General features: G+C 46.3%; 1 protein-coding gene across 1 annotated transcript in view; it reads left to right on the forward strand.

Moving 5' to 3' along the window:
- The window catches only part of pdhx (pyruvate dehydrogenase complex component X), an 81,894-nt gene that overhangs the window by 54,637 nt on the left and 9,370 nt on the right, over nt 1–17,887 (forward strand). The window contains exons 8-9 of the mRNA XM_055939942.1: nt 5,056–5,114; nt 17,473–17,631. Coding sequence (XP_055795917.1) covers nt 5,056–5,114; nt 17,473–17,631 — 218 coding nt within the window. The remainder of the gene's footprint in view (nt 1–5,055; nt 5,115–17,472; nt 17,632–17,887) is intronic.

Here is a 17,887-nt window from a genome sequence, read left to right on the forward strand (position 1 = left end):
AGGGCACAACACATCTCATTAGAACACAACATAACAGGGCACAACACATCACATCAGAACACATCACATCAGAACATAACAGGGCACAGCACATCACATTAGAACACAACATAACAGGGCACAGCACATCACATCAAAACATAACAGGGCACAACACATCACATTAGAACACAACATAACAGGGCACAACACATCACATCAGAACACAACAGGGCACAACACATCACATTAGAACACAACATAACAGGGCACAACACATCACATCAGAACACAACAGGGCACAACACAACACATTAGAACACACCATAACAGGGCACAGCACATCACATCAGAACATAACAGGGCACAGCACATCACATCAGAACATAACAGGGCACAGCACATCACATCAGAACATAACAGGGCACAGCACATCACATCAGAACATAACAGGGCACAGCACATCACATTAGAACACAACATAACAGGGCACAACACATCACATTAGAACACAACATAACAGGGCACAACACATCACATCAGAACATAACAGGGCACAACACATCACATCAGAACATAACAGGGCACATCGCATCAGAACACGGCACAGCACATCAGAACACAACACATCACATCCGAACATAACATGCACAGCACAACACAAAGCTGGCCAAAGATAAAGGCTGTTTGTGTTCAAGTAAACATTAGCACTACATCACACAACCCAGCTGAACACTGAGGGATATAGGTAGCCTAGCGGTGTAGTCTCCTCCTTATCGCTAAACATTGCAGCATTATTGCTAAGCAGGGAGACGTGAGCCTTCAACGGTTTCTCCCTTTATCAGTACTGCCACAACACTGCCACATCGTGTTCCCTGTACTCAGCCCCTCCAAAGCTTCATTATGGAGCCCCTCGTGTCTCTTTTGTAACTGTTCCTATACTTCTGAGTATAACAATGTTCAAAGTTTTACCCAGAATTCAACACCTCCATATGTATTTGGACAGTGAAGCTACATTTGTTTTATTTGGCTCTATACTCCAGCATTTTAGATTTGAGATGTTCCATATTAGACGACAGTACAGAATGTCAGCTGTTATTTGAGGGTGTTTTCATACATATCTGTTTTACCGTTTAGAAAGAAACGTGTGTTGAATTGTGATGAGTGAGAAGGTTACAGAGGCACAAATACCATACCCCCCCCCAAAAAATGCTAACCTCCCGTTATGGTATTAAGGAGCAATGAGTAAGCATGTTTTTTGTAACCTCTCAACGGCATCTCAATCATCATTATTCACGATTCATTCATGATTTTTCTTATTATTGGCATTATCAGGATTCATTTTGAAGTGCTCAGAAACATCTTATCTACTCACTTAGAAAGAAAATTACTCCATCATTCACCATTCTGCAAAACATAACCCAAAACAAACAGCAAACACATCCGAGTTTGTAGTCACAAGCTTGATGTAGTCTTTGCGTGCAAGGAATATGGGACCAAATACTACACTTTTGACTACTTTAAAACCTCCTAGAGTTGATGTCCAAGCCCCTGCGGAAATGTAATTAGCATAATAAAAAAATCTGCTTAAAAAACTTATTTTTTTGCATTGGATGCCGCCAATGTCGCACTTCCGCATCTGCGGTGAAAGGTGCCAGCTAGAACGGTGTTTGTCAGACCATGAGACAAATGTCTAAAAACCTTTGTCATTGTGCTTTGTCATTATGGGGTGTTGTGTGTAGATTGATTAGGAAAAAACTATTTAATCAATTTTAGAATATGGCTATAATGTAACAAAATGTGGAAAAAGTAAATGGGTCTAAATTCTTTCCGAATGCACTATATGTACTGTGTACCCTGCATGGCATTGTCATGTCATTTACGCAAAGTCTCATGGGGGGGGGGGGGGGTAATTCTGTGGCGATTTCCTTTTTAAATTAGGGTAAGATACATATATTGTTGGGTGTCTTCATTTGAAGTGTTCCACAGGCAAAGGAGAGACAATTTTCTTTTTTGACACTCAGAACTCAAACGTCTCCAGTCAGCCAGGATAATCATGTATTCCGGGTTCAAAGCATGTCACATTGATGTGTCCTGTGATTATATCATCGCAGCAGGGAAAAGGTGTCTGCTAAACGCCTAAGAAAGGGAGTGATGGGGAGAGAGATGGAGAAAAGAAGGAAAGGAGGAGGGTGAAGGAAAGGGGGAGGGAGAGAGAGAAACTGAAGGGATATGGAGAGAGAGGAGGGCTGGTGTTTCTTTAATGATATGACATGAAGTGATTATGCAGGGCTGGCAGTGCCTAACCCATTCTGTCCTGCAGGGGATTCCTTGCATGTTCTCCTTTCACTCCCTCACCTCTTCTCTCATCCCATTTCTCTCCACCAATCAAATTAGCCAAGGCATTGTGCACAATATATGTTCCATGTTTCTTCTGCTTAATGGCTTCTCAGTGAAGGGAGGTACAGGTAGGCTACTCTTCAAGAAGAGCGAGAAAGATAAAGAACATTGTTTGCACGTGTCATAACTACCACCCGATGGTGGGTTTTTTTTTATACTTGGACCCGAGCCAGTCCAGAAACTCCATAGTGTTTTGATGGGGTGGCACCAGGGCCCAGAGCTGTTCCTTCTCAGTTTACATGGTCAGGACAAACTCCTGGTTCAGCTCATTATTCCTTTTAAGAGATGAGAGATGAATGCAATGCAAAGCGACCTTATTAAATCTAAACCTGACAGTTAAACCCAACTTTATTTATATGCTCTTCAAGATGACCGTGACAATACATGTAATACATTTCGATTTCCAAGGATGGAAGAATGGTTCCTAAAATTTTTCTCTTCAGCACTCTTTTAGTCTTGTGTGTCTGTGCTGCAGAGGAAACGCGGCATGAGTGGCCATTCCAATCCTATTAGCTTCAGTGTTGTGTGTGTTGAGTTATTCTCTATCCTCTATCCGTCCGGTTGTTTTCCCTTGTTCTCTTTGTTCAGTAGCACAGCGAATTTCACGGTTAGCTCATTAGTGATACTGCTAACAGCATTCATAACCGTCTGCTGCTAATGGGCACTCTTAAACATCCCAGCGCTAAAGCCATGCCAGGCCCTGCCCACTCCACCACGGGCACTGTATTGAGGACAGGAGAGATGGTGAGGTATATAGGGGCGAGAAAGAAAGCGAGACAGAGGAAACCTGGTGGACAGAGAATGAGACAGATGGAAGAGGCAGGACAGAAGGTCAGGGAATGTATAAAACATTTGCCTGTTGTTGCTAGAACGTTCCCAGAACACCTTTTAAAGGTTCCCAGAATGTTTAAATAAGTTGTGGGAATAGTCTAGTGCAAACATTGTGGGGACATCACAATAGATATGTTCGCAAAACACAAGCTGTCCAGTTGTGCGGATTATTATATGAGTTTTGCACCCTAAAATAAACATTGTATAATAATAATACAATGTTTATTTTAGGGTGCAAAACTCATTCATCTGATGTTACAAGAACATATTTTTTTATGTTCTTTAAAAGTTCCTAACATGTTTATTTTTTCAATAATAAAAAAAAAAAGTCATGGTATCCAATTGGTAGTTAGTCTTGTCTCATCACTGTAACTCCCGTACGGGCGAGGTGAAGGTCGAGAGCTGTGCGTCCTCCGAATCACAACCCAACCAATCCGCACTGCTTCTTGACACAATGACCACTCAACCCGGAAGCCACCGCACACCTGGCGGCCGTGTCAGCGTGCACTGCGCCCGGCCCGCCACAGGAGTCGCTAGTGCGCGATGGGACAAGGACATCCCTGCCGGCCAAACCCTCCCCTAACCCGGACGACGCTGGGCCAATTGTGCACTGCCCCATGGGTGTCCCGGTCGTGGCCGGCTGCGACAGAGCCTGGACTCGAACCCAGAATCTCGTGTGGCATAGCTAGCGCTGTGATGCAGTGCCTTAGACCACTGCCCCACTCAGGAGGCCCCCTAAACACATTTATTTAGGTTGTGGTAACATTGTGGGGCTATGACGAGAGAGGTTCCCAAAACACTAATGCTGTCCAGTTGTGCTGAAATTCAGATAATGTATGTTTTAGGGTGCACAAAACATTCCTTTGATGTTGTAAGAATGTTGACATAACAGCCTTTGAGTTCTGTAAAGGTTCCCAGAACATTTAATGCGTTTGTGGGAACAGTGTGGATACATTACAAGAGTGGTTCCCAGAACACAAAATATGCTCAATTGTGATAACATTTATGCAATGTTTAAGTTAGGTAGCACAGGACATCCTTTTAATGTTGCAAGAATGTTGACAGAACACCTGGCCTAAGTTTTTGAAAGGTTCCCAGAACATTGAATTAAGTTTTAAGAGTTGTCTGGGATGTTGCAAGAATATTCTTGTGATATTCACATAGGTTACACAGAACATTCCCACAATGTTCCATTATTTCCTAAAAACTGTGTTTTTATGACGTTCATAACGTATTTGTTTTAGTTTTAACATATTTCATTCTGGGAACCTTTTAAAGAACAGACAATGTGTTCTAGGAATGTTCTTATTACATCAGGGAAATGTTTTTTCACCCTAAAATAAACATTGTAGAATCAATCGCCCAACTGGACAGTTTTTGGGTTTTGGGATCATATATTTTGGGATGTCCCCACAATGTTTTCACCAGACTGTTCCCACAACCTAATCAAACATTCTTGGAACCTTTTTAAAGAAATGGTTTAATTTTGTTCTAGGAACGTTCAACATCTGGAAAATGTTTTATAATGTACAAACACTCTATAATCATCATCACGACTGGACATTTTGTGTTATGAGAACATTTGCCGCGACCTAACGAATGTTCTGGTAACTTTAGCTGAACCAATTTTGGTTTGCTGGGAGGCCTCTATTTGTCCTAAACACACATGATTAGTAAGTCTGCTTCTTCTTTACAATTCACATCATCCTATAGCTTGCATACCAGATGTCACCTGCCATGGTCTTTGGAGCAGTTGGTATTTGGATAATTAACTTACCTGACTAGCAGCTCTTGAATTATAAATCTGGAGTGTTTGACAACTGTTGTCTTTTTTTTTTGTTTCAGCGGAAATCAAAGTGTCCGTCAATGATTTTATCATCAAGGCTGCTGCTGCTACGCTTAGAGTAAGTACCATGCCTGTTTCAGTCATTCTGTCAATGTTCATTTCCATAGGAATGTTTTTGATAGATCTACAGTGCCCATAGAAAGTGCACAGCCCTTTGCAAAATGTGTGTTGCCTAGAATTTATTTGGTTTTAGTTTCCTGAGCAACAAAGCCACGTCACCTTCACCATTGCAGATCCCCTGAAGCCAATCCTCCCCAACTGTCCCTAGTTCAAACAACCCCATTTATATTTATCAACTGACTGGTGGTAGGCTAAGGCAGGCACAGAGCTTACTATCGTCTGGCTGATGGGCAGACTTATAAATAGACACCAATTCCCAGTTAATTCTAGCACGTCTTTCGGCCAGTTGATGGGAATTCTGAGAGATGAATACTATTTTCTGGTTAGGGAGTATTAATCTCCCTAATCAGAAAGGTTTTCTAAATTAATTTTGGAAATTCTTCATGGCAAGGAAAGCAAGAAGGAAAACATTTCTGTAGTATGGAAACTGTCTAGATTTTCAATTTCCTGCGCTCTGTGTAACGGGTGACGCTCTCCTCATCCTCGGACGAGGTGAGGAGAGAAGGATCCTCAGACCAAAACGCAGCTTCAGGGAAATAAGCCATCTTTATTAAACAACGATAGATGGAAACACGAAACGAAACAAACACTTGCAAAACTACAAAATAACAAAACGACGTTGACGAGACCTGAACATAAACTTACATAACTAAACATAAACTTACGTACAGGTAACAGACGACATCGAAACGAAAACGAAACAAACAAACGCTACAGTCCTATGTGGTACGAACATAACATACGGACAAAGGAGACAATCACCCACAAACAAACAGTGAGAATGCCCTACCTAAATATGACTCTTAATTAGAGGCAAACGCAAACCACCTGCCTCTAATCAAGAGCCATACCAGGCAAACCGAAACCAACATAGAAACAGATAACATAGAATGCCCACCCAACCTCACGTCCTGACCAACTAACACACAAAAACTAACATAAATAGGTCAGGAACGTGACAGTACCCCCCCCACAAGGTGCGAACTCCGGACGCACCAGCACAAAGTCTAGGGGAGGGTCTGGGTGGGCATCTAACCACGGTGGTGGCTCAGGCTCCGGGCGCGGTTCCCACCCCACCATAATCCATCCTAACTTCCTCCCTCCAAGAATGTCCACCCTCTTTTGACCCCCACAAAATTCCCTTAACAACATATCTAATAGGGACAACACCGGGACAGAGAGATAAAGCAAGAAAGAGGGATAGATAAGAATATAGAGATAGATGAAGATAGAGAGGGAGATTAGGATAGAGGGGCAACTCCGGACTGAAAGGCAGCTCCGGACAGAGAGACAGCTCTGGACTGATGGGCAGTTCTGGGTATCCAGCCTTTTCAGGCTGAAGGACAGCTCATGGCTGACTGACGAATCTCGATGCTCATGGCTGGCTGACGGCTCTCGACGCTCATGGCAGGCTGACGGCTCTCGACGCTCATGGCAGGCTGACGGCTCTCGACGCTCATGGCAGGCTGACGGCTCTCGACGCTCATGGCAGGCTGACGGCTCTCGACGCTCATGGCAGGCTGACGGCTCTGGCTGCTCATGGCGCTCTGACGGCTCTGGCTGCTCATGGCGCTCTGACGGCTCTGGCTGCTCATGGCGCTCTGACGGCTCTGGCTGCTCATGGCGCTCTGACGGCTCTGGCTGCTCATGGCTCGCTGGCGGCTCTGGCAGATCCTGTCTGGTTGGCGGCTCTGGCAGATCCTGTCTGGTTGGCGGCTCTGGCAGATCCTGTCTGGTTGGCGGCTCTGGCAGATCCTGTCTGGTTGGCGGCTCTGGCAGATCCTGTCTGGTTGGCGGCTCTGGCAGATCCTGTCTGGTTGGCGGCTCTGGCAGATCCTGTCTGGCTGACGGCTCTAGCGGCTCCTGTCTGGCTGATGGCTCTAGCGGCTCCTGTCTGGCTGACGGCTCTGTAGGCTCATGGCAGACGGGCGGCTTTGCAGGCTCATGGCAGACGGGCGGCTTTGCAGGCTCCTGGCAGACGGATGGCTCAGACGGCGCTGGGGAGACGGATGGCTCAGATGGCGCTGGGGAGACGGATGGCTCAGATGGCGCTGGGGAGACGGATGGCTCAGATGGCGCTGGGGAGACGGATGGCTCAGATGGCGCTGGGGAGACGGATGGCTCAGATGGCGCTGGGGAGACGGATGGCTCTGGCCGGATATGGCGCACTGTAGACCTGGTGCGTGGTGCCAGAACTGGAGGCACCGTGCTAATGACAAGCACCTTCCTACTAGTGCGGGGAGCAGGGACAGGGCACACTGTATTCTCAAAGCCTACTCTATCCCTGATGCGTGGTACCGGCACTGGTGACACCGGGCTGAGGACAAGCACATCAGGATTAGTAGGGGGAGAATATACAGTGTGTACAGGGCTCTGGAGACGCACTGGTAGCTTAGTGCGTGGGGCCGGAACTGGAGGCACCGGGCTAGATACACGCACTACAGGGAGAGTGCGTGGAGGAGGAACAGGGCTCAGGATACGCACTGGTAGCCTAGTGCGTAGTGTATACACTGTAGGTACTAGGCTGGGGCGGGGAGGTGGTGCCGGAAATACCGGACCGTGGAGGCGTACTGGCACTCTTGAGCATTGAGCTTGCCCAACCTTACCTGGTTGAATGCTCCCGGTTGCCCGACCAGTGCGGGGAGGTGGAATAACCCGCACCGGCCTATGTAGGCGAACCGGGGAAACCATGCGTAAGGCAGGTGCCATGTATGCCGGCCCGAGGAGACGCACTGGAGACCAGACGCGTTGAGCCGGCCTCATGACACCTGGCTCAATACCCAATCTAGCCCTACCAGTGCGGGGAGGTGGAATAACCCGCACTGGGCTATGCACTCGTACAGGAGACACCGTGCGCTCTACTGCGTAACACGGCGCCTGCCCGTACTCCCGCTCTCCACGGTAAGCCTGGGAAGTGGGCGCAGGTCTCCTACCTGCCCTTGGCCCACTATCTCCTAGCCCCCCCCCAATAAATTTTTGGGAATTACTTACGGGCTTTTTCGGCTTCCGTGCCAGACGCGTTCCCTCATAGCTCCGGTTCCTCTCCCAGGTAGCCTCTGCTCTCCTCAATGCCTCCACCTGTTCCCATGGGAGGCGATCCCTCCCAGCCAGGATCTCCTCCCAAGTGTAGCAACCCTTTCCATCCAGAACATCGTCCCATGTCCATTGCTCCTTTCTCTCCTGTCCCTTACTCCGTTTCGTTTTCCCTTGCCGCTTGGTCTTAGCGTGTTGGTGGGTGATTCTGTAACGGGTGACGCTCTCCTCATCCTCGGACGAGGTGAGGAGAGAAGGATCCTCAGACCAAAACGCAGCTTCAGGGAAATAAGCCATCTTTATTAAACAACGATAAAGATGGAAACACGAAACGAAACAAACACTTGCAAAACTACAAAATAACAAAACGACGTTGACGAGACCTGAACATAAACTTACATAACTAAACATAAACTTACGTACAGGTAACAGACGACATCGAAACGAAAACGAAACAAACAAACGCTACAGTCCTATGTGGTACGAACATAACATACGGACAAAGGAGACAATCACCCACAAACAAACAGTGAGAATGCCCTACCTAAATATGACTCTTAATTAGAGGCAAACGCAAACCACCTGCCTCTAATCAAGAGCCATACCAGGCAAACCGAAACCAACATAGAAACAGATAACATAGAATGCCCACCCAACCTCACGTCCTGACCAACTAACACACAAAAACTAACATAAATAGGTCAGGAACGTGACAGTACCCCCCCCACAAGGTGCGAACTCCGGACGCACCAGCACAAAGTCTAGGGGAGGGTCTGGGTGGGCATCTAACCACGGTGGTGGCTCAGGCTCCGGGCGCGGTTCCCACCCCACCATAATCCATCCTAACTTCCTCCCTCCAAGAATGTCCACCCTCTTTTGACCCCCACAAAATTCCCTTAACAACATATCTAATAGGGACAACACCGGGACAGAGAGATAAATCAAGAAAGAGGGATAGATAAGAATATAGAGATAGATGAAGATAGAGAGGGAGATTAGGATAGAGGGGCAACTCCGGACTGAAAGGCAGCTCCGGACAGAGAGACAGCTCTGGACTGATGGGCAGTTCTGGGTATCCAGCCTTTTCAGGCTGAAGGACAGCTCATGGCTGACTGACGAATCTCGATGCTCATGGCTGGCTGACGGCTCTCGACGCTCATGGCAGGCTGACGGCTCTCGGCGCTCATGGCAGGCTGACGGCTCTCGACGCTCATGGCAGGCTGACGGCTCTCGACGCTCATGGCAGGCTGACGGCTCTCGACGCTCATGGCAGGCTGACGGCTCTCGACGCTCATGGCAGGCTGACGGCTCTCGACGCTCATGGCAGGCTGACGGCTCTGGCTGCTCATGGCGCTCTGACGGCTCTGGCTGCTCATGGCGCTCTGACGGCTCTGGCTGCTCATGGCGCTCTGACGGCTCTGGCTGCTCATGGCGCTCTGACGGCTCTGGCTGCTCATGGCTCGCTGGCGGCTCTGGCAGATCCTGTCTGGTTGGCGGCTCTGGCAGATCCTGTCTGGTTGGCGGCTCTGGCAGATCCTGTCTGGTTGGCGGCTCTGGCAGATCCTGTCTGGTTGGCGGCTCTGGCAGATCCTGTCTGGTTGGCGGCTCTGGCAGATCCTGTCTGGTTGGCGGCTCTGGCAGATCCTGTCTGGCTGACGGCTCTAGCGGCTCCTGTCTGGCTGATGGCTCTAGCGGCTCCTGTCTGGCTGACGGCTCTGTAGGCTCATGGCAGACGGGCGGCTTTGCAGGCTCATGGCAGACGGGCGGCTTTGCAGGCTCCTGGCAGACGGATGGCTCAGACGGCGCTGGGGAGACGGATGGCTCAGATGGCGCTGGGGAGACGGATGGCTCAGATGGCGCTGGGGAGACGGATGGCTCAGATGGCGCTGGGGAGACGGATGGCTCAGATGGCGCTGGGGAGACGGATGGCTCAGATGGCGCTGGGGAGACGGATGGCTCTGGCCGGATATGGCGCACTGTAGACCTGGTGCGTGGTGCCAGAACTGGAGGCACCGTGCTAATGACAAGCACCTTCCTACTAGTGCGGGGAGCAGGGACAGGGCACACTGTATTCTCAAAGCCTACTCTATCCCTGATGCGTGGTACCGGCACTGGTGACACCGGGCTGAGGACAAGCACATCAGGATTAGTAGGGGGAGAATATACAGTGTGTACAGGGCTCTGGAGACGCACTGGTAGCTTAGTGCGTGGGGCCGGAACTGGAGGCACCGGGCTAGATACACGCACTACAGGGAGAGTGCGTGGAGGAGGAACAGGGCTCAGGATACGCACTGGTAGCCTAGTGCGTAGTGTATACACTGTAGGTACTAGGCTGGGGCGGGGAGGTGGTGCCGGAAATACCGGACCGTGGAGGCGTACTGGCACTCTTGAGCATTGAGCTTGCCCAACCTTACCTGGTTGAATGCTCCCGGTTGCCCGACCAGTGCGGGGAGGTGGAATAACCCGCACCGGCCTATGTAGGCGAACCGGGGAAACCATGCGTAAGGCAGGTGCCATGTATGCCGGCCCGAGGAGACGCACTGGAGACCAGACGCGTTGAGCCGGCCTCATGACACCTGGCTCAATACCCAATCTAGCCCTACCAGTGCGGGGAGGTGGAATAACCCGCACTGGGCTATGCACTCGTACAGGAGACACCGTGCGCTCTACTGCGTAACACGGCGCCTGCCCGTACTCCCGCTCTCCACGGTAAGCCTGGGAAGTGGGCGCAGGTCTCCTACCTGCCCTTGGCCCACTATCTCCTAGCCCCCCCCCAATACATTTTTGGGAATTACTTACGGGCTTTTTCGGCTTCCGTGCCAGACGCGTTCCCTCATAGCTCCGGTTCCTCTCCCAGGTATCCTCTGCTCTCCTCAATGCCTCCACCTGTTCCCATGGGAGGCGATCCCTCCCAGCCAGGATCTCCTCCCAAGTGTAGCAACCCTTTCCATCCAGAACATCGTCCCATGTCCATTGCTCCTTTCTCTCCTGTCCCTTACTCCGTTTCGTTTTCCCTTGCCGCTTGGTCTTAGCGTGTTGGTGGGTGATTCTGTAACGGGTGACGCTCTCCTCATCCTCGGACGAGGTGAGGAGAGAAGGATCCTCAGACCAAAACGCAGCTTCAGGGAAATAAGCCATCTTTATTAAACAACGATAAAGATGGAAACACGAAACGAAACAAACACTTGCAAAACTACAAAATAACAAAACGACGTTGACGAGACCTGAACATAAACTTACATAACTAAACATAAACTTACGTACAGGTAACAGACGACATCGAAACGAAAACGAAACAAACAAACGCTACAGTCCTATGTGGTACGAACATAACATACGGACAAAGGAGACAATCACCCACAAACAAACAGTGAGAATGCCCTACCTAAATATGACTCTTAATTAGAGGCAAACGCAAACCACCTGCCTCTAATCAAGAGCCATACCAGGCAAACCGAAACCAACATAGAAACAGATAACATAGAATGCCCACCCAACCTCACGTCCTGACCAACTAACACACAAAAACTAACATAAATAGGTCAGGAACGTGACACTCTGTCTGAAGACTGGGCATGTAATCGCCAAACAAAATCTCTAGGATTCAGCTGGGTGCTTTAGCTAGTACAATTTGGGAGAGAAAAAGCTTTGATTTTCATAATGTGCATTTTGAATATGAATATAGCTCCTTTGTGTGACTGACTGTATCCATGGAGACAGGGAAGGAGGTGAATAAAAGATGAGAACGTGGCTCACCGCTTTGTTAGGACTTGCGGCCGTGCCTTTTGTCAGAGCAGTGAATCTACTAGAACACTGGCCCATTCACCTTTCACCCTGGCCCATCCTTACTTCTGTGGAAACATCTTATCTTAATCTGTAATCGTACCTTATCAATCGTGGTGATAGGACAGGGTATAGTTTCAAGTTTTATTGTCACATGCAAAGGATATGGCAGGTGTAGAACAGTACAGTAAAATGCTTAACATATCATTTATCTGCATGTCCAGTCCTTATACACAGAGTGTACAAAACATTAAGAAAAAAATTTCCACACTCAATTTGTTGGGGCATGGGCTCTACAAGGTGTTGAAAGCGTTCCACAGGGATGCTGGCCCATGTTGACTCCAATGCTTCCCACAGTTGTGTCAAGTTGTCTGGATGTCCTTTGGGTGGTGGACCATTCTTGATACACCCAGTAAACTGTTGAGAATGGAAAACCCAACAGCGTTGCAGTTGACACAAACCGGTGCGCCTGGCAGCTACTGCCATACCCTGTTCAAAGTCACTTAAATCTTTTGTCTTTCCCATTCACCCTCTGAATGGCACTCTTACACAATCCATGTCTCAATTGTCATAAAGCTTAAACATCCTTCTTTAAACTGTCTCCTCCCCTTCATCTACACTGATTTGAAGTTGATTTAACATCAGTAAGGGATCATAGCTTTCACCTGGATTCACCTGGTCAGTCTTTGCAAGCAGCATACCACCCTGCATCCCACTGCTGACTTGCCTCTGAAGCTAAACTAAGCAGGGTTGGTCCTAGTCGGTCCCTGGATGGGAGACCAGATGCTGCTGGAAGTTGTGTTGGAGGGCCAGTAGAAGGCCCCCTTTCCTCTGGTCCCCAAAAAAGATCTTAATGCCCCAGGGCATTGATTGGGGCCATTGCCCTGTATAGGGTGACATCTTTCAGATGGGATGTTAAACAGCTGTCCTAACTATCTGTGGTCACTAAAGATCCCATGGTACTTATTCAAAGAGTAGAGGTCTTAAACCTGGAGTCCTGTCTACATTTCCAATCTGTCCCTTATACCATCATGACCACCTAATCATCCCCAACTTCCAATTGATTCATTCACCCCCCCACCTTCTCCCATGTAACTATTCTCCAGGTCATTGCTGTAAATAAGAATGCAGTCTCAGTTAAATTACTTGGTAAAATAAGAGTTAAATAATAATAATAATAAATCATGCCAAGAGCTGTTAATATTTCAGTGTATTTTCACCCCACAATTGAGTGTTCAAATTGTTCTATTCATGACAACGAGACAAAATTGACGAACAGTTGCATTCATGCTTTTTATTGGCAAATGTCAATAGAAAAACACAAACTAATTTATGTGAGTGCTGTAAGTACAGAAATTGTTAGCTCAGTGCGAAATTAATATCCAACTAGTCAGTGACAACTGTTTTGGAGTTTGTGAAAGCAGCATTGTAAGCTTATTACGGTATTATAGACACAATGTCCTTGGTATTCCAATGATCTATGTAGAAACACCCCTTCTAACGACTCTTGTGTAGCTTGTTTGTCTCAGCTTTTCATAGATTGCATTTAATAGTTTGTAGCTTAAACCATTCTGACTCCACAGACATTTTTGGGTTTAAAAAAAGTCTGCCCCGGGCCCCTCTGCTCTAGCTCAGTCCCCGTTAATCACACAGACTAATGGTTGGTAGAAGAAAAATATGAATCCAATGGAACAACCCAAAAGTCTGTAGCTCAAACACACATGTTTTAAAAGGGGTTAGAAGTCCTAAAGCTCGCTGGTGGGACTCATTGGGTTAACTTGCGAGCTCTTTCCCAACAATGCAGAATAAAGGTAATAGTATAGATAAGCAGAAAAGGTGAAATACAAAATAAATAAATTAAAGAAACACGAGAATGCAGTTACAGTGGGGAGAACAAGTATTTGATACACTGCCGATTTTGCAGGTTTTCCTACTTACAAAGCATGTAGAGGTCTGTAATTTTTATCATAGGTACACTTCAATTGTGAGAGACGGAATCTAAAACAAAACTCCAGAAAATCACATTGTATGATTTTTAAGTAATTCATTTGCATGTTATTACATGACATAAGTATTTGATAAAGCAGAACTTAATATTTGGTACAGAAACCTTTGTTTGCAATTACAGAGATCATACGTTTCCTGTCATTCTTGACCAGGTTTGCACACACTGCAGCAGGGATTTTGGCCCACTCCTCCATACAGACCTTCTCCAGATCCTTCAGGTTTCGGGGCTGTCGCTGGGCAATACGGACTTTCAGCTCCCTCCAAAGATTTTCCATTGGGTTCAAGTCTGGAGGCTGGCTAGGCCACTCCAGGACCTTGATCCTCCAGGACCAGATCTTTTTCAACATTTTGTTACGTTACAGCCTTAATGACAAATCAAAAACAGGTTTTTAGAATTTTCTGCAAATGTATTACAAATAAAAAAAATCACAAAAAAAAATCACATTTACATACAGTTGAAGTCAGAAGTTTACATACCCCTTAGCCAAATGCATTGAAACTCAGTTTTTCACAATTCCTGACATTTATTCCTAGTAAAAATTCCCTGTCTTAGGTCAGTTAGGATCACCACTTTATTTTAAGAATGTGAAATGTCAGAGTAATAGTAGAGAGAATGATTTATTTCAGCTTTCATTTCTTTCATCACATTCCCAGTGGGTCAGAAGTTTACGTACACTCAATTAGTATTTGGTAGCATTGCCTTTAAATTGTTTAACTTGGGTCAAACATTTCGGTTTGCTTTCCACAAGCTTCCCACAATAAGTTGGGTGAATTTTGGCCCATTCCTCCTGACAGAGCTGGTGTAACTGAGTCAGGTTTGTAGGCCTCCTTGCTCGCACACGCTTTTTCAGTTCTGCCCACAGATTTTCTATAGGATTGAGGTTAGGGCTTTGTGATGGCCACTCCAATACCTTGACTTTGTTGTCCTAAAGGCATTTTGCCACAACTTTGGAAGTAAGCTTGGGGTCATTGTCCATTTGGAAGATCCGTTTGCGACCAAGCTTTAACTTCCTGACTGATGTCTTGAGATGTTGCTTCAATACATCCACATAATGTTCCTCCCTCATGATACTATCTATTTTGTGAAGTGCACCAGTCCCTCCTGCAGCAAAGCACCCCCAAACATGATGCTGCCACCCCCATGCTTCACGGTTGGGATGGTGTTCTTCGGCTTGCAAGTCTCCCCCTTTTTCCTCCAAACATAATGATGGTCATTATGGCCCAACAGTTCTATTTTTGTTTCATCAGACCAGAGGACATTTCTCCAAAAAGTATGATCTTTGTCCCCATCTGCAATTGCAAACTGTATTCTGGCTTTTTTATGCTGGTTTTGGAGCAGTGGCTTCTTCCTTGCTGAGCGGTCTTTCAGGTTATGTCGATATAGGACTCGTTTTACTGTGAATATAGATACTTTTGTACCTGTTTCCTCCAGCATCTTCACAAGGTCCTTTGCTGTTGTTATGGGATTGATTTGCACCAAAGTATGTTCATCTCTAGGAGGAAGAGCGCATCTCCTTCCTGAGCGGTATGACGGCTGCGTGGTCCCATGGCGTTTATGCTGGCGTACTATTGTTTGTACAGATGAACATGGTACCTTCAGGCATTTGGAAATTGCTCCCAAGGATGAACCAGACTTGTGGCGGTCTACAATCAGACTTGTGGCGGTCTTGGCTGATTTCTTTTAATTTTCCCATGATGTCAAGCGAGTTTGAAGGTAGGCCTTGAAATACATCCACTGGTACACCTCCAATTGACTCAAATTATGTCAATTAGCCTATCAGAAGCTTCTAAAGCCATGACATAATTTTCTGGAATTTTCCAAACTCTTTAAAGGCACAGTCAACTTAGTTTATTTTAACTTCTGACCCACTGGAATTGTGATACAGTGAATTAATCCGTCTGTAAACAATTGTTGGAAAATCCTAACCGACTTGCCAAAACTATAGTCTGTTAACAAGAAATTTGTGGCGTGGTTGAAAAACGAGTTTTAATGACTACAACCTTAGTGTATGTAAACTTCCGACTTCAACTGTTATGTAAGTAAGGTATTTCATTTTTTTTCCGCTTTGTCATTGTGTGGTAATGTGTTTAGATTGAGGATTTTTTAAATATATATATAATCCATTTTAGAATAAAGTTGTAACGTATCAAAATGTGGAAAAGGTCAAGTGGTCTGAATACTCTCCGAAAGCACTGTATGTAGACAAGCAGTGGGAAACCCTTTGGGTAAGGGGGAAATATCTTCATTGACAAGGTGACATACAACCTGGCTGTTATCAGATGTCAATTACATATATGGAGGCTTTTACATTTACATTTTAGTCATTTAGAAGACGATCTTATTATTTTTCTTCAGTAAAGTCAGTGCTAGCAAAAAAAAGTCAAGTGCAAGAGTTATTTCACAGTGCGGTTGTGATTTCACCTCCAGAAAAGGGCCTTCAGAGTACTTGGGAATAGTACATATATTCACCTTCTGAGGAAGTCTGTAAAGATAGTCAGAATAAAATGGATAGAAATATTACATCAATATGTCTATAGACTGCAAGAGCATGAACATCATGAACACACACAGGAAATCTCACCCCAGATATCTTATCCTATGCCTGTCTTTGCTTTGTCATTATGGGGTTATATGTGTGTATATCTGCTTATATTGATTTATCCCGCTGTAAATTGTACAGGTAACATCCAAAATAATGGAAACATTTGAGAAAATGAGCACTACAATGTACTCTATATTGAAAATAGGTGCTTCCAAAAAGGTGTGGTTCTTGTGTTAATTAAGCAATTAACATTCCGTCATGCTTAGGGTCATGTCTAAAAATGCTGGGAAGGCCATAATTTTGGCTACCATGGCTTTGCCTCCATCCACAGGGCACAAGTGGTCACTGAATGGGTTGATGAGCATGAAAAATATGTAAACCAAATGCCTTATCTCCGTCACCAAATCTCAACACCAATAAACACTTATGGGAGATCTTAGAGCGGCGCCTGAGACAGTGTTTTCTACCACCATCAACAAAGCACCAAATTATGGAATTTTTCATGTTAGAATGGTGTTGCATCCCTCCAATAGAGTTCCAGACACTTGTAGCGTCTATGCCAAGGTGCATTGAAGCTGTGGTGGCCCAACGCCCTATTGTTGGCGTTTCCTTTATTTTGTCAGGTACCTGTATATTCCCGCTGTAATCAGCCTATACTCCAGAGTTTTATGTTTACTGTTCTGTTATTGTATAGTCTGTATGATGTCTGTGGACTGTCTGCATTTTGTTTGTGTATTGTCCATTGCTGGCAACACCTTCTCACTAAGGCAAGTTCTGGGTATGTGTAAATGTAGGTGATTCTGAGTCATTGAGTCTGTCTTCCTTTATCCCCTTCTCTTCCACCCTTCCACTCTCTCTCCCCCTCAGTCCTCTTCTTGTCCTCAGTGTCTAATCTCCTCTGACAAAATCTGACCTGACCTTTGCCTTCAGGAGCTGCCGGAGGTCAACGTGACCTGGTCGGGGGAGGGGCCTCAGGCACTGGACTCCATTAGCATCTCCATCGCTGTGGCGACCCCACAGGGCCTCATCACCCCCATTATCACGAACGCTGCTGACAAGGGGGTGCAGGAGATCTCAGCTAATGCCAAGGTAGGGTTGTTCGATACCCGGGCACTGTTGAGCTCACAGTTCAGAATGGTGGCCTTGTGTACTGTTGGAGAAATACATGCCAGTGAGCTGCTAACTATCCCGGCCGGAGGGGATTACAATCGTTAATGTTACAGTATCTGAAATGGAATTTGCTGTCTCCATTATTTAATAGTAGTTACAAAACACTCAAATGAAAGTTCCACTAAAATTAGTGTAGGACTGTACTATCACCAGCAGCCCTTTGCTCTGAAACTGA

This window comes from Salvelinus fontinalis, chromosome 12 (genome assembly GCF_029448725.1).
Source record: "Salvelinus fontinalis isolate EN_2023a chromosome 12, ASM2944872v1, whole genome shotgun sequence".
Classification (NCBI taxonomy): domain Eukaryota; kingdom Metazoa; phylum Chordata; class Actinopteri; order Salmoniformes; family Salmonidae; genus Salvelinus; species Salvelinus fontinalis.